Here is an 18537-nt window from a genome sequence, read left to right as displayed (position 1 = left end):
TACATTGAAAGCCTTACTTATTGCATACGTTCTGAGTACAATATTTCTAAAAATATCGACATATTTTCTATGAGCAAAAAGTTGTTGTCGCAAAAAGTTGTTGTAGCAGTTGTAGCTTTCAGGCGAACGAAAATTAGCTTCAGTAGCTGGGGCGTAAAACGTAAACGTGTTTTGTGATGTTCAAGACAAAAAAGATATATTGTGTTGTTGATGCTTGTCCAAGTCAATCAAGTGGTTTGTACGTATCGAAACAAACAATACTCTTCTTCACAACGGATGAATTTTTAATGTTGGTTGGTTGCCCTTTTTTTGGACATATTTTCAAAACTTGGCTATTTTCAAGCTTTGAGGGTAAATTGCACGTTGTCCCAGTGTATAAGTACCTCATAAGCATCATATATCCAGTTTCCCGCTATAGATAATTTCACTTAGCTTACTATACGAACACCACTAGGAGATCAAAGATTTACGGATCATGAATTTTCTTCATTTCTTTTCAAGAAGCTCAGAATAAAGTGTCTCATTGTAAAAATAGAATACAATTTCATGAATATTGTAACTAGAATACGTTTGCAAATAGTTCGAGATTTCTGCAATTATTTCTTTTTTTTACTTAAATTTCCAAACAAAAAACGTTGAATTCTTGAATTGCATCGTTTCTGCATAATAGAGACCTTTTCATTTTTTGGTAATAGGTTACGGAAGCGTATGAGGGACACGAACACATTGCAAAACGTCATCAATCTTAAAATCACCGTTTTTAAGAGATGTTCTTAGTAAGCGAAAAAGAAAAAAAAAATGAAAAATACCGCTTTTGGTAAATAATATGCAACCTGGCAGCGTTCCAGACAACCTTGGCGATCTTCAAGGTTTTTATATTGATAAAAGCCTAATGATATCAACTATTTTTTTTCTTATATTTCACAACACATCTGCAATTAACAACATTCATTACTGCAAAAAAATATATATCATGCGAAAAATGTACAGTCGGATACATGTTTTTTTTTAAGGACGTGGGTAAGGTTTCAATTTGTTTATAATCCATAGATAATGCTGATGTTTGTACTTTTAAATTTCTTTCAATAATATATTGTAGGTTTTTTTTTCTCGCTTTCTCAGATAATATGTCATTCACATTTCGATTAGCATAATGCACAGGGAATTATTACTTTCATCTGCTTATCGTAGTTATGATCTCTTAATTAAGTTAGTGTATGGTGACTTACGATTGTTTTATGTATAGTAATGATAAATAAGAAGTATTAGAAGACATGCAAACATACATACAATCATATTTTCAAACAGTTAAAGCTATTCAATAAATACTTTTAATATCAGCTATGCTAATAAACAGTAAAATCAATGTTTAAGAAATATTAAGATTGCGAAACATAATATTACTGCTTAGATTTTGGAATGTGAAATTTTCTTTCCGTTCTAATCATCTTTTTCTATAATAATTGACAAGTTGGAAATAGTTCATTTATTTGAATCAAAAGCGAAATCAGCTGTTATTTTAATAGGCTATACAATTCTGTTTTGTGTATTGAAACTAAAAATGATAGTATCTGTTAAAATTAAGGTGTAATAGATAGGCGTATGTCCTGTTTTTTGTGATATATTGACCTTCGTACAACCTTCTTAACTCGATATTGTTTCTTTAGAATGTACTTTGCTTAATCGTACATTTCCTTTATATTTTGTTACATCAGATATCGTCAAGCACAAGAGTCAACAATTCAAGTAAGTTTTCGTTCTGTAATGGTAACGGTTAATATAAACTACCGAAAACTAACCAATTAACATAAATTTGTTATCTAAATCATAATTCGGAAAAGTTTAATAAAGAAAGGAACCATCTAGATGTACTTCATATGTTGTACATTCTCCTATTTCAATTTGTAAGATAAATAATAATTTACAATTCTCAATAATTTCCTTGTACTGTGTATTGAAGTAGTTTTAGCGCTGATTGGGGTAAATTGTAGATACTCCGCGATAGTTACACTGAAAGAAATACAAGTCATTAGTCAATTTTATTTCAAGCGATAAAAAATAGTTCTGATTATATTCATTCATATTAGTTAGTAATTTGTTCAAAGTAAGTTGACCTGACGTTTCGATCCTAGCAGGATCTTCTTCAGAGGCTAAAAGGAGAATCACAGTAACAGAAGGGACAAAACACGCACTTTGTTTAAACTTTGTATACTGTAGGCTCGTTCAATAATTTGGCACTTTCAAATCTCCGGTCAGTGCTGATGAACGTTAGATTGTTGTAAGGTGAATATAGGGCAAAATCATACCGTCATGTTGAGGATTAGCCATTACTAATCCATTACTAATCATGTTTGCTTCTGTGACCATGTCGCAACAGATTCACGGTAGATCTTTGCGTTAGATTCTCATTTCAAATGAAATATACTTGCTCATATTAGCCTCCATGAAAACTAGCCGAACAAGATTGAATGCATTTTCTTATGGTTCATATTACTGAACACGTCAGGTTTACTGTGTAGTTCCAACAAAACTATTGCGATGTAGCCCTATATAATATTTTTCTTTAAATAATTCTTTACATATGGAACTGTATCTACAACAGTTTTACGATTTGTTCTCCTCTTCTTCATACATTATCGTGGTGCTAGACTTGCAGTATTTTCTATTCCAAACTCCGGAGTATCCAAGGGATTGTCATGAAGTACTTAACCAATGCTCTTCTACCAACGCCAAATCCGGTGTGTACCTGATTAAACCTGACCAGTATCCGGAACCATTTCAGACAAATTGTGATCACAACACTACATCTGGAGGTTGGACAGCAAGTAATATATTTCAAGAAATGAACACTTACAATCACAGAGATTACTCTCCAAGACAAACTTTGTAGGACACATTCAAATTTTCAGTTAATTTTAGTTGTACAGTGTGTCGGATGATATACCTTGTACGATGTATGAATATTTGAAGCCTAATATCGGAAACAAAACTACCCAGAGTAATTACATTAAAATTGTAAACGATTATAAAAATAAAAAAAATCTCTGCACAACTAGGCTAGTGATCTAGATATGTATTATGATAATATATAACGCAACATCACAAATGTGTTCTATCCAATTCGTATTAATTTAGGCGAGCAGCAAATTTTGGCTATAAGGTTAAGATCATAAGTTAATGAAATTTATCCGTTAGTTGTCTACCTATTTTTTGTTTACTATTCAGGTCATACAACGACGTGTTGATGGATCCATCGGTTTTAATCGAACCTGGTATGAATACAAACACGGAATTGGTTTCTTAGACAGTGAATTTCTGATTGGTAATGAAAAGTTAGCTCATTTGATAAACCAAAAGAGGTACCAGCTGCACATCGAGCTAGAGAATTATGCAGGCCAGTCATATTCCTTGACATACGACAACTTTCGCATTGCCGATGAATGGGGGAATTATTCTATAACAAGTCTTGGGGGTGTCGAAGGAATAACAGGTAAGACTTGTTCTAAATTATTTTCTTCATATGTTTGTAGTCAAAACGGAAATTAAAAATGCTTACAGAAAAGTTTAAATGGAGGAAATGATTATCATACACAACTATATTGATTGATTCCCATAGTCGAATACTTGATAATGCAATATTATTTTTAATGTGTGACATAAATGAGTATACGTTGAATGAGCCTTAACAATACAAAATCCGGCTTACATTTGATCATATTTTAACAATCAGCAAATGTTCCGAGCGCCCAGAGCATTACAATGGTAACACGATTCGCTAAAAAATTATGGTCATAACAGTGAGTTAACACTTCAAGCTAAGATTAACTTGCTGTGGTTTCAACTTCCCCAGATTTACCCATCACCTGGTGCTCATCCAACAAGGATAATTATGATAATACATGTGAAAGAACTTGTGAGAATCCAACTGATTGTGTCATACCGGATCCAGTGGATCCAGAGAGATGTCTTTGTACAGAAAACCACATGGTTCTTGGAGATAGCTGCATACCTAAAGAGCAATGTGGCTGTTACGTCCAAGAGGACAGCGTCGTATTAGCAGTAAGTTTATTTGATGCCGTTCACAAGTCTTAATCTATATCATCAAAAATACTCTACCAATACGCTTCAATTGATTGACCTTACTTTTTATTTGATCTGTTATTAATTCTCATGATTATTGATGATATTAATTTTCACTTCCATTTCGGTTTTACGTGTTCTTGCAAAAGTCTTCTAATTGAGACCTAGCAAAATACAAGGCATCCAAAGCAATTAACCCCAGAAGGAGACATTTAAAACGCTCACGACCATTTAGTATTAGAAATTCAGTTTTACTAATAGAGCGTTACCAAGCGTTGTTCTAAATGAACATTAATTTTATTTTCACTGGAATATGTCGTTTAACGTTTATCTTTTCCAGGAAGGTGAATCATACATTAATTCTAACTGTTCCTTACGGATAACTTGCAACAGTAACGTACTCACAAGTGAGAGTTACAGTTGTAGCGCAGACGCAACCTGCGAGGAGCGGAATGATGTCCGTAGATGTTACTGTAACGAATGGTTTGAAGGCGATGGTCTTACATGTACCCGCAGTGGACCGATAGATTGTTCTGATCTGTACGCAGCTAACAGAACAAATAACGGAGCATATACCATTTATCCCGCTGAAAGCTCTGGTTTTGAAGTATATTGTGAAATGTCTAGTGGTGGTTGGACAGTAAGTTTTAACTATTGAAAAAACAGAATTTTACCATGTTAAATTTTAATTTTTTCATATAACATGACCTCTCTCACTAACATTTTAATTAAATAATTCAATTATTTGATTAAATTGATCCATCTTCCTATCGCTTTAATCCAATCGGATATTGACCTTCACCAGTTAATTTCTCTAAATTACTGTAGTACAAATGAGATATTTCATATATTACTCACATCCAATCGATAAACTTTTTGATTCTCATTCTAGATTTTGCAACGACGTACAAGTAGCTCCGTCAACTTTTATCGAAACTGGAATGAGTACAAACACGGTTTTGGAATTCCCACAGGAGACCACTGGATTGGCAACGACAAAATATACAGTTTGACACAACAAACAGACATAAACTACCAACTTCTAATAGAAAAGACAAACAGGGAAGGATCAACATACCACAGCCGTTATTCATCTTTCAGTATCAGTAACGAGAGAGATAAATACCAACTGTCTTTGGATGGCTACAGTGGAAATGCTGGTATGTATTTTGCTTAATGTCAATCATACGCAGTCAATCATATGCAATCATACGCAATCACAAATGTCAATCATACGCATACGTAATCACACGCAGTTATTACATAATATTCTTATAACATAACTACCTGTAGTCGTAATCACAGTCTTTGATTTGTACTCGTACATATGCTCAAAGTCATGTTATAAATCTAGTGTTTGTACTAATGTAGAACTGTATTAGACGTTGAGCATAGATTCCCGTGCGCATTGCTCATTACACGTTGTTTTGCACTTTAGCACGTGTTGGTGAAAGTATATATGGTTTTAACATCATAATATATTATATCAACCACTCTTATATAGTTAGTAGCGTCTGCTTGCTCGCAAATTTCACCCAGACCTTGTCGAGCTTAAAACGTAAAGGAATAATAACCAGTCTAGGAATCTAATGATTGCTGCATCTTTTCAGCTTACTTTGTGATTGAAATATGTTATTAAAGTTTAAATTCAATTATTCTTTTTTAAGAACGACTTTATCATTTCCAAACAAAGAAAATTAAGTTTCATTTGACCATGCATTATTTGTTCATTACATTGATTGAGAGGCCAATGATATTGCAATAATAACATCAAAAGTATCCAAATAATTCGGACAGTTTTTTAAAGAGATCATTCGAGACGAATTGTATGTGTTACATTCTTAAAGAGCATTACTTGCCGTATTTCTTATCGTTAGAAATGTATAATCATATTGTAAACTATTAGCTCGTCGATATCAAATGGAAGAAATCTGTCAGTATGGAAATTAAAACGTTATCACGAGAGTAGATGATGCCATGAATGATACAACCAAAAACTTTATTAACTTCCCTTTTATTTGAGCGCCTAGCATATATTGAACAGTCAACACTATATATTTTACAAAATGCTAAAAGTTAATCTTCAAAAAAAGGCACCGATTACATTTCTGCTAATCTGTCACTCACTACTATTTTAATAATTAATATTTGTCAAAGGAAACAAAACAATGATATAAATACAATACTGGCATTGAGAAAAATATTGTTATAATTAACGATGTTCTCAAATGAGGTCCCAGACGAATTTACAGAATTGGAATCGTTCCAATAAAAAATCGCAAACTTGACTCCTTTGTTCAATATTGTAAACTCCCTTACGATAATTTAGCACTCGTATATGAAACCACAAAAATATAACGTAAGCCCAACTTAAACGAACAAAATAACCAACGCAATTATAACCTACAACTATAGCAAACGAACCTAAAGTGACTTAATAGTGTCCAGTATATATAAAAGGAAAAAACTTCGTATTTTACAAGAAAATACCTTCATTCAGTATTTGCTAATTTCCTTCCAGGTAACAATGCTATGGGAGCAAATTCAGGGTATCGATTTAGTACGCACGATCAAGACAACGATGGATCGAGTACCTTCGACTGTGCAGAAAAACACCAAGGTGGCTGGTGGTATGCATACGATAGAAGCACGGGCTCTTCCAACCACTGCTACTCATTCAGCAACCGCGTAGCTACAGGTGGATACGAGTACTCTGACTGTTATTGTTATTATTTTCAATATTATTGTCTGCATAATTATTGCTTTTGTCATGAATACGATTATCGCCGTGAACATAAATGCACAAATTGTGATAGCTGTAGTGGTAATTACCCTTATAAATGCTGCCGAAACAAAAACCAGGCCTATGCGACAACTTTCTATTCATGTGGCTACTCCAATCTGAATGGTGACTACTCGTACAACGATAACCGCGGTATCTTCTGGACGAATCTTCAGGGTTCTGATTGCGGTATAACAGCAACAACAATGAAAATACGGCCAAGTCAATGATCAAAGTAGTGGATTTGAATTTAAGGTTACAAGGACAGGAAACGGTTGGCGATATAATAGCATATATTAAACAAGGAAGTACATATCGAAGCTGGTGGAAGTTTGCATATTTAAAGGATGGAAGTGAAGGAAAGAGACACTAGTTAGCCAAAGCAATACTATGTAATGGGTCAAACTATCAAACGACGGTAAAACAATTTAAGAGGGGTACAACAATCACAGGAAACTCGATGGCATTCGATAATTTGTCCAGAGTTTTCAAAAATGGTATTGAATTCGATTTTTCTTAAATGTTATTAGTATTGATGTCACTGAGAATACTAAGAAGTGATGCAAATAAAATATATTAAAAAAATACATCAGTATACTGACCAGTAATATTCCTTTCCAAAAGTTGCGATTATATTGAATAAACACAAGTGACAATGTTATGACATCGTCTTACTATGAACGTTATCTTATACGTTTCGATTTACTTTCTGGGTTGTTTATGTAATATGTTTGAGAGAACAGTTCTACTGCCAGAGTAAAGCGCACTAGTTTATGCAGAAAGAACACAACCAACCGAAATCACCAGAATATGTGCCCTCTTATTCATGAATCAATATCCTTATATTGACAAAATTAGATGATACATTTGCTTTCGATAATGAAAGAAGCGTTTATATGCACACGAAGTTGATCATATATAACCAGGGTTCTGGGAGACTCCTTTAATAAGATATTTGCCAAAGGTATGTATTCAACGAGACTCACTCACTTTCCAGTAATCTGCAAATCTTTCTTTCTATCCCACTCATCTCCATGGAAGAATATGATGTAGTGCTTGTTCATTTGGTCATCTGCTTGATTGTCCCGACTAAAGAAATGATCGTTCTCCGAATTCCTAGTTAAGTGCGATATACCACCTGCAGGCGCGTATCCAGGGGGGTGTTGGGGGCGCGTGCCCCCCGGGTAAGAAAAAGAGGAGAGAAAAAAAAGAGAAGAAAAAAGGGAAAAAAGAGAAGGAAGAGGAGGAAGGAGAGGAAGGAAGGGAAAAGAAAAAGAAGAATGAGAGAAAAAGGGGAATAAAAGCCAAGAAATCCCAAGAGCACTGTACTGTATGGATATCTTGCAATATCTAGTGATATCTAGGGATGAAAATCCCAAGATCTTCCCTATACTGAAGGCAGATAGAGAATCGAAGCCTTCAGTGTGTAATGAACTTGAAACTGTGCGTCTTTCGAAATGAAAAGAATGTGGGGCAAAGTAGCGTAACTCCTATGGGCTCGGACCATGCTGAGCCGGTGGCCCCGACCAAAAGGGGGCCCCGCTATACTGATGCACAGAAAAAGGTCACCTCTTTGGATAGGGAGGGCCCGTTTTACTGGGAAAGATAAACTCATGCAAGACTGAACAAGACAATAAACATATTTTCACGTGATACGGAATACGGGCATCATGATCATGGGCTCATTAAGTATTAATGTTTGTATCGAGCTAGTTGTGTTATTTATTATTATAATGAAAGCAAAGTATATAATTTAAAATCCAATTCCAGCCAATGTTGTACTGAGTAAAACATCGGGACATATGATTTTTTGAAAAAATTCTAAAACAGTAACCCAACACCCAACAGACTTGAAACTGCGTTCATTTGAAAAAGAAGGCAGGGATTTCATATAAATATAATAATAAAAGGTAAGACTTAAGATGCCTTCGGTGTATCTGGTAAGTAAAAAAGAACAGGAAATTAGGCTTAGATGGAGACAAGTTTCAGCCGAAATTAGGCCTATGCTTAGGTTTGATTACTATATTTGTACAGTAGTCTCCATTATACTCCATACAGAAGGGGGGGGGGGGGCACTTGCCCGCCCCCTCCTGGAAAATCAAAAATTAAAAAAACAAGTTAAGCATTTGACATTTTCAATGATTTCCCCAACCAACAGTTCTCTAGTTATGTTCATTGCATACGGACCCATAATGAACTACTGAAATGATTGGAAGTCAAAATCCTAAGACATGATATCTCAAAACAACCGATGTGTAAATGCAACTTGAACGGGAAGTGTCTTTTCCGACGATCTAGGCGTAATTTTTGGCGAAAAAAATCGTCGTACGATCTGCGCCAACCGATGGTGGCGCTCCGCTCAGATAGTCTCAAGTGGTGTGTTACACCTATATGACCTACTGAGCCCCCTCCCCTTGTAAACATTTCAGCGGACTCCCTTGCTTGGACCTCCTGGTAGGGGGCCCTTTGGGCCAGGAGACCCTCCCCAGGCTCATCGTTACGCGAACTTACGCCACTGGTAGAGCATTGCAAAATAAACAGATAAAAGTTACTTATTTCAGTCTTATTTCGATTATTCGCAAACAGTAGATATCACATCATATCAGTGAGCATGGAGATCGCGTTCCGGGATGAACAGCCTCCAAACTGTAGATGTGTATAGTGTTCGGTTTCGGAAATATCTGGTATTTCCTTCAACGAAGTTTTATAGTAGCCGTTATAAGAGGTTTTAATATTTGTACACCAATAAAGTAAATGTGTCTGAATTTTCGAAATTCCATGACCACCATTCTTCATCATACCTCATTCTACTTGTGCAATTTTGACCGGTCTGTTAGGGGTTGAAGGAGGATTTTCTATATTGGTTGTCCATAGATGAAATTTTGTGCCACGTTATGGGTATGTTTTGAAGTGAATTTATTCACGAGAATTGTGAATTTTCAAATTCTGAACGAATAATGTGCTTAAAACCTTTATTGTGGGTCTTACGGGTATTGTGGGTCGCAACGTAGAATCACCTACAAAATGCAATGATCCACAGGAGATGCGATGAGGTCGACCATGATGTGTGACTGGTGACAATCTTCAAAAGGTTATGGATGAAAAAATATATATTTTTGGGGAAAATTCTTGGTTCTCAAGAAAAAGTGTACATATTGTTGGTTATTTCAAGCCCGAGAAGTGCCATTTCCGGTGATCTGGGGGGGTATCAAAACCAGAAATTTTCTTGTACGCTGCGCGCCAACCGATGGTGGCGCTCCGCTTAGATAGTAATTCTCGCCCCCCGGGCTAGAAATTCCTGGATACGCCCCTGACGTTATCATCCCCACTAACCCCAGCACGTGTATAACGCGTACTGCTATGTTTGAAATATTACACATAAAAGTGATATTCCGACATGAATCCCCTTGAGACTTACAAATTCAAAGAAGAGTGTCATTTTCAAGAATTTCACAGAAATAGGAGGGCATAAGTGGGGAGGGGGGGGGGGCACGGGATGACAGTGGCCTATGTATCCCGAATCCACATCCCTGGTATTCAATAACAGATAATGGAGTCTTGTTGATTATTCAAAGAACTTGCGTTGTTTTTCGTTAAGATGACAACAATAACAAACACGTTTTTTTCAAAGTGACAAAAGGTACACTTTAATTTATGGAAAGTGGTCCTTTGTCGGCCCTTTTGTAAACATTAGATCCTTAGTTTTTTTTTCTTTCACGTCACAGGAAATAAGTTGTCGCACTATTTGCGACCTTGCGGATAGTTCGTAAAGAGGGCAAAACCACAAGCCAGACGAGATGAGTAACATAAGAACACAAGGAAATATCTAAATTACCTTGATATCGAAATGACATAACGAATAGAAAAATGTAAAAGTGCGGTCTTTATAAATATAAGAAGCAATTGTTAGAAAACATCAAATAAACAAAGTTTAAAGAGTGGAAAGATTATAACAAAGGCCCTAATGTCTATATTTTTTCACTGACAGCAGCTCATCCGCTCTTTCCAGCACCTACACCAGTGACAATATGACTCGGATATTTCTGAAATACCATAGCTTTGTGTTCATTTATGGATGCCAATTACTACAACGAAAAGAAATGGATATTTTAAATGATCTATGGTTGCTTTTCCCTTAATATGTTCAAGCAATATCCAATAACCTTGAACAACTATTTTAAATGAAGAAAGAGATCAATAAACTGAAGTATTATCCTCATCCATACCGTCAGATAATTGCTGGTTCGTATTGACAGAATTGTTATCATTCACAAGTACTTGGTGATGTATATACATGTATAATGCTTCGGTAGTAATTCAACTTCAAATCGGCTGAAATATAGAGAGAGAGACTATGGATGCAACGCCTTCGCACCATTCAACTTCATGGACCTAACATTCTTTGTAAACGTTAAACGTCGACGGTGAACAGATAACTTGGAACCGTTACGCCCTAATTTTACGGATGATCGCTACGTCTTTTCCTGTATTCGGGATTAAATAGTATGTCCAGTGACAAAGGCAATCAGATCAGTCGTAGTGACTACGCCAAAGGTTACCCGTTATATGCCGTTGATATGACACCTGACCTAGCTAGCTGAAGCCACTTTAATCTCCGTAAAATGGTAATGTGCGTCTTGAAATGCAATTTGAGCACGCCCTGACCAGAAGTGTGAGCGTGTTTGTATACGCTGAAGTTGACGTTGTGATAGTAGTGGTTAAACTCTTGAGGTATTCATAGACAATTAGACCTCTTTACTGGAACCGTCATCAATACAAAACAATTAAATAAAAGAAGAACCGGAAAGTAATCGGGTGGCAATTTTCGTTAGAGTTGAGCAAATATTTTTTTTTTTACTCCTTTGGATGTCTTATTTCTCGCATTTCATATTGCCAGAATCATTTTAATAAGACGTGTGCGTGGTAATCAGGATTCAATTATTCGTAAGCTAAAATGACGGTAGCTCTCATGAGACAATTGCGTATATTGTCCTTTTCATAGTCGATACATTTTTTCTTTATAATTAAGGTGATATTTGAAAACGGATTCATTTCTCTCAAGATATCCGGAGGTACCAATATACGCCAATATAGAGGGTTGTTCATTGCTATGGGGAATACCAGCCAGCTGTTATGGAGCTGTCTGTGGTCCTCTCTAAAATCATTTTGTTGAGGGTCTCCCGGTCGGAATTGGAGGAAAATCTTGACCTATTTTACAAAAGTTGATTATTTTATACCATATCATGATATCAAATGGAACGATCAACGCATAAATGATTGGTTTTCCAAAACGAAATTATCATAGAGATATGATGTTAATAGAAAGATGATCATATCAAATATTTTCATGAGCTATATCACAATTTTTATTTAACTGGCAAAGAAAACGAGTAATATCACACATTACATCGTGTTATTTAAAAGCCCTAGAGACAAAATCCAAGTCTCAAATTTGGCAAAACAGATGCATCCAGAGCAAGTCAAATGTATGCAGGAAGAGTTTGCAGATGCTATCATGGAACCATACGGATATACCTATTCATCGATCTAAAGCATTATACGCCCACGGACTTTCGTCTTCGTACATGAACCGTGCCCGTGAAATGGTTTGTTTTATCAAAATGTTCCCCAAAAAGGCGAAAGGTTTTCCTACTACACGAGGACATCAAATTAATTACCAGTTTATGTGAATGCGCCGCCAATGTGGTAAAAAAAGGCAATGTACCGTTACCTTGCGTCCAGAAAGGTAACGGTCATGGTAAGAGAAACATCTAAGGGATTTTTCCATCAAACGCCTATCCAATAAAAAGCGCAAAGATGTATTAATTAAGAGAGGATGTTTTTATTTTAATTTTGATATCAAGTAGTAAATCCTACTCATCACTATACAACATTATCAATATATGTACATAGGTGGCGTAAACGACACTCGAAAATGATAAGATCTTTTTTAACTTATATTTAATTGAAAATAGACAATTTCACATGAATATTCATTTAATAGCCTAGTTTTCAATAACAATAATGGTTAGGAACAGCATATGCTACTGTGTAACCGAAATAAATACATAGAAGAAGTGGAAAAGAAGGATGAAAAATACGAGAGAAAGGTAATAACGTTCCGACAACGAAGTATTATTGAATAAATGTTTGCGTTAATGTTGGCGAATTTATATGAAATATTGATGAACAGATATTTGAAGCAACTACTAGAGGGGACTCTTCTAATTAAACGTACTCATGTAGCCAAACTGTAAAGTGGATTATTAAGACCTATTTTTTTTTTTTTATTTGATCTCATGATTTTTCTAATAAATATAATTGATGAATGGAAACACGTAGTCCATACCATTTTTTAATTTTTACTCTTAACCCGTCGAAGGTGTTGATTTTTTTTTTTTTTCAAAAATTAACTTAAATGGTGGAGAGAACAAAACGTTGGTGCGGTGTGGTTTAAATTTATATGTTAACAGCCTAGGTTAAATATAACTCGGTCAGCATGCAACACTAGTTACGTCATTACAACACATTCAGGTACATAATGTAATGGTAAGATACAACAGACAAAAATAGAATAGTATATATAACACAAGAACATTGCATGTGTCTTGAAAAATGACCTAAGGTAGCTCTTTCGTTGTGATATTTTATAGTAAAAAAACACAACAACAATGAATGTTGAATATGTTTCAATAGCTATTGGGGTTTTTACGATATTCACCTTTAACATTTGATCAATCTTAAGCTACATTTGACGTTAATGCATTGTTTTAACAATCTAATAACTCAACCAAGTGTTTTTTTAATAATTATTCAATTATCGTGTTAAAATGTGCGTTTTCTTTCTTGAAATAATATCACGTTTAAACTTGTAAACTTGTTTATAGGTAAATGAGTCTTTTTGTCGAAAATTGTCAAATTTCCTCTTTTTATTGTTGTATCGGAGTATCATATTATCATAAAATTTAATGAAGTGTAGGTTAAATAAAACATAATTTGATCTACTATGCACTCAGTCTTAGTTTTACTATTAATTGTATTTCGATAATACACAACATTGAGGAATTATTATTTATGTCACATATAGACAAACGAACCAAGCTGCCGTTTTTTGCGTTTTGTTTTTCATGTATAACGTCAGAGGTTTTGTGCTATTAAGTCTAACAATTAAGTATATGAACAATATTTATAATAGTCCTATCAAAATCAATTTGATTAGTTACACCAACATCTTATCATATATTTTATTTAAATAGGCCTATGTGACTATACGCTTTAACACTAATTCGAAAATTATATGTACGAAGTATGATATCGCTTTATTAAGTACTTATTGATTAACCCGCATTGGGTAGAAAAAAAAAACACTGGTGACAAAATATGAGACCTGTCTGCAGCTTAACGAAACAACTATTTACTAAACTTACCACGATTAATTCGTATTAGAGATTAAAACTACCACTCTCACGAACACGAACAAAGTAAGGTGGTTATCTGGAAAATTATAACAACATATACAATGTTCCAACAATGTATATGTATATGTATATGTTGTAAAGGATGTCCATCGATCCATATACCCACCGGAATCGAACAGAGGGGTCTCTTCCATTATTTTTTGTTTAGAACTCTAACAGAACCATTTCCAATATCCCATATTCCTAATGTATACCAATCCCACTCATCACTGTACAATTTTATTTTATAAACAAAGGTGGCGTATACGACACTTGAAATCAAAACATCTTGATTCACTTATATGTGATTGGTAATTGACAAATATACATGAATATTGATTTTTATATCCTAGAATCGGTGAAAATCGATATGTCCGATGACAGCAATCGCTAGCAGTATGAGACGCCGAATATTGTATTACCAAATTGCTACCAGTTATTCGAAGTGGTGTTTGCTGTGTTAGAGGGTGGGACATAACACAAACATAAGCAGATAGAAATATTCTAAACGTCTTTGGAATTATATTTATTTGTATTGATCAAAGTTTTTTTTTTTTTCAGTAACAATAATGGTAAGGACTTGGTAAGGCTACTCTGTACTGTAAAAATGAACGCACTTACACGGAATGGGAGAAAATGGTGAAGAACACGAGAGAAATTTAATAATATTCCGACAATGAGTTATTATTGGCGAATATTCTTATATATTGCTAGAAATGTGTTTGAATAAGCGCTAATCATTTATAAATATTTGTTGCCACTTTACCAGAACCACTTTCAACACCCCTTATCCCCCACTTATCATTGCACGAGAGAAAGTTTATTACAACGAATACAACGTTCCGACAATGTAATCTAATTGAATAAATCATTAAATAAATGTTGACGGATATTGTTTCAATAATGGTGGAAAAATATGATTGAATTGTCGCTTAGCATATTACACAAATATATATTTCATAGAGTATATGATGAAAAGGTTCTCCCCCGATCCATTTACCCCGGGAATCGAATAGAGGGGGCTCTTCATGTCGACTTTTTTTGAGAACTTTAACAGAACTATGAAGAATGAAATTATAAATCAAATACTGGACTGACTTTAGTACTTGCAAATGTTCGTCCAATATCATTGAACTTCATCTGGCAACTGCAGAGGTGTAGATCCAAATATTGATGGATTGTTCATGTGACAGTCGACGGGGAATAACAGCTATTGATAGATTCCATGCATGAGAAAGTTGAAAACGCAGCCCCCCTCTTTTATTGAGGGAAGGTTGCTCCACGGGTTCCCAAATGGCTTCCCTAACTCCTCGTTCAAACCACCTCTCTTCACGATCTAGAATGACAACGTCTTTGGGATCAATTTGGTGCCCAGTTGTTTTGGCGTGTGTGTACACTGCTGAATCCGGTTGATAATCGCTTGAACTTGGGCGGCGATGCTGGTTAACACTGGCTTTTATAGACTGTTTCGTTTCACCAACATATGATTCAGGACAGTCTTGTTGTGCGCACTTAATCCCATAAACTAGATTAGATTGTTTGTCTCTGGGGGTCTTGTCCTTAACGTTGACAAGTTTGCCGCGTAGTTTGTTGGTCAGCTTGAATGCGGTGTTTATGCCAAAGAGCTTATACACGTTCTTTACTCTCTCAGAGACACCCAAACAGTAGGGGATGGTTATCAACGTTTTGGTTGTTGATTCAAAATCAGGGTTGGCGTTGGTAGAGCACTGGTTTGTATCTGGCTTTTGTTTTTTAGCCTTTTCAAATGCCCAGTTTGGATAACCGCACCTCTTTAGCGCTCCTTCAATGTGATCTTTCTCCGATGGAATGTCACTTTGATCACTGATGATTGTATCGGCACGGTAGTGGAGGGTGCGGATGACGCCAAGTTTATGGATAAGCGGGTGGTGCGACCCAAATTGCAGGTAGTGATCTGTGTGGGTCGGCTTGCAATACACCACCGTGTTAAGTTTGCGTTTAGGATTTATCTGAACAAGGCAATCCAGGAAAGCGAAGTTGTTGTTATGGCACTCTTCTTGCGTGAATTTGATGTTGGTGTTAATACTGTTGATGTGCATGAAAAAGTTATCTTGTTCGTCCTTACTGATGATAACAAAGGTGTCATCGACGAAACGGAGCCACAACTTCGGGGGTACACCTGGATAAGTGTTTAGAGCACGCTGTTCAAGCCATTCCATAACAAGATTGGCAATAATTGGAGAAGTGGGATTCCCTATAGAACAGCCATATAATTGTCTGTAAAACTGCCCATTGTTAACAACTTCTCATAAAACTGCTCATTGTTAACAACAAGTTTTCAACTTTCTCATGCATGGAATCTATCAATAGCTGTTATTCCCCGTCGACTGTCACGTGAACAATCCATCAATATCGGATCTACACCTCTGCAGTTGCCAGATGAAGTTCAATGATATTGGAGAAAAATTTGCAAGTACTAAAGGTCAGTCCAGTATTTGATTTATAATTTCATTCATTATACTACAACTGGATGAATCATAACATACATCAACATTTAAAAGAATCATTTCCAATATCCCATATTCCTAACGTATCTCAATCCCACTCATCACTGTACAATTTCATCAGTATATATGCAAAGGTGGCGTAGACGACACTTGAAATCAAAAGTTCTTTATTCACCTATATTTGACTGGTTATTGACAAATAAGCATGAACACTCATATTTATATTCCAGTACCGGTGAAAGTCGATTTGTAAGCAGTATGGGACGCCGAATATTTGATAACCAAATTGCTACCAGTAATTCAAAGTGATCTTTGTTGTGTTAGAGGGTAGGACACTTGCATAATCAGGTGCAAATATTCTAAACGTCTTTGAAATGGTATTTCTTTATATTGATCAAATAAGTTATCAGTAACTTTAATCATAAAGACTTTCATAGGCTACTCCGTACAGTAAAAATAAAAACCTAGACGGAATGGGAAAAAATGGTGAAGAACACGAGAGAAATTTAATTATATTTCGACAATGATTTATTATTGGCGAATATTCTTAAATATTGCTAGAAATGTGTTTGAATAATCGCTTATCATTTATAAGTAAGAGGTGATGGCTCTCCTCCGATATGTCACAATGATTGTCGTTGAGATAGCTTACTTCCTTGTTGTAATATTACAATTAGAGATACTAAAGACATATGTTTGTATCATTTTGACCAAATCACCATGTACTATAAACCGCCGATATCATTCAGTGTTACTCACGGCATATACGCGGGTTCAACCGTTTGATTGTTTCTTACTACCAGTAAACATTTTAATCCAGTGTCAAACAATTTGTCTGACACAGTACAATTTAATGCGATCTCTTGTAGTAGGCTTATATAATACTTCACTACATTCCGAATACAATCCTGTAATAACAACAAGGTCAGATACCTCTTCTAGGTTATATGAGGGAGGGGGGGTGGCAAATGCTTTAACACAAGAAGTATGAACTCCGATTTCTTGGCACAGATGATAACTTCTGACAATTTGCATTTGTCTCATCGTAGTAAAGAATCCAGACACCATTCGTCATAATTCAAGATGTACTTCCTTGTGATGTCATCACATCGAACACGTGGAACAGTGCTACGTGGCTCAATCACGTGATATCATACGGTTTATAGGTTAATCAGATTCCGTTAAGTATCGTAAGTTGCCAGCCACGTTGTTTAGCATATAGTAGCTTGTATGTAACAGCAAGGAAAATAGAAGGCATTACCTTGTAAATAATTGTGTAACGTTAAAGCAGTTAAGGTACGTTGACATCATAATAAATATTATGTTGTCCGTCAATTTGCGTATGAAATGGGTAGTTTCTGGTCATGATCATTAAAGTGAATTGTATTATTTGAACAGTTTACTGCATGAGTGATATTGTAACAAACAATGGACTGATATGCGGAAAACCATCCGATACATATAACTAGTACAGTAAATACCGGTGCCACCTGTAACACATGTTACGTGTTGCAAACACGGCTGTGGGACATGATCAGTAGTAACATGTGTCAAATGTGGCACCAGTAGTTACTGTACTAGCTATGTGTTTTTAGTAAAGTAGGTACTGTACCGTTTGATTCCAGTTCACAACTCTCTTTAAATTACGCCAATTTGTCATGTTGAGATGAAGAAACTCGTATTAAGGAACTCGCACCCAATGGTTAGTACAAGAACTACTGTTATGTCCCAC

General features: G+C 35.5%; 2 protein-coding genes across 2 annotated transcripts; one reads left to right on the top strand and one right to left on the bottom strand.

Annotated features, from left to right (window-relative positions):
- The first annotated feature begins 2581 nt into the window (after window positions 1–2581).
- LOC139972946 (uncharacterized) lies at window positions 2582–7525 on the top strand. The gene is made up of 6 exons (XM_071979264.1): window positions 2582–2821; window positions 3226–3490; window positions 3851–4059; window positions 4421–4720; window positions 4973–5240; window positions 6602–7525. The coding sequence occupies exons 1-6, from the start codon at window positions 2582–2584 to the stop codon at window positions 7090–7092; spliced, it is 1773 nt and encodes a 590-aa protein (XP_071835365.1). The 3' UTR covers window positions 7093–7525.
- A 7930-nt stretch (window positions 7526–15455) lies between these two features.
- LOC139972945 (uncharacterized) lies at window positions 15456–16517 on the bottom strand. The gene has a single exon (XM_071979262.1). The coding sequence runs from the start codon at window positions 16515–16517 to the stop codon at window positions 15456–15458; it is 1062 nt and encodes a 353-aa protein (XP_071835363.1).
- Window positions 16518–18537: the final 2020 nt, after the last annotated feature.

The sequence above is a fragment of the Apostichopus japonicus genome, chromosome 9 (genome assembly GCF_037975245.1).
Source record: "Apostichopus japonicus isolate 1M-3 chromosome 9, ASM3797524v1, whole genome shotgun sequence".
Taxonomy (NCBI): domain Eukaryota; kingdom Metazoa; phylum Echinodermata; class Holothuroidea; order Aspidochirotida; family Stichopodidae; genus Apostichopus; species Apostichopus japonicus.
The sequence above is the reverse complement of the archived record's forward strand: the minus strand, read 5'-3'. Positions and strand labels throughout refer to the sequence as shown.

Excerpts from the sequence above, each read along its gene's own strand:
- LOC139972946 (XM_071979264.1), top strand. The coding sequence starts at position 2,582 with ATGGAACTGTATCTACAACAGTTTTACGATTTGTTCTCCTCTTCTTCA. Across the intron at positions 3,491-3,850 it reads GGGTGTCGAAGGAATAACAG|ATTTACCCATCACCTGGTGC; the intron begins GTAAGACTTGTT and ends CAACTTCCCCAG. Across the intron at positions 5,241-6,601 it reads TGGCTACAGTGGAAATGCTG|GTAACAATGCTATGGGAGCA; the intron begins GTATGTATTTTG and ends ATTTCCTTCCAG.
- LOC139972945 (XM_071979262.1), bottom strand. The coding sequence starts at position 16,517 with ATGGAATGGCTTGAACAGCGTGCTCTAAACACTTATCCAGGTGTACCC.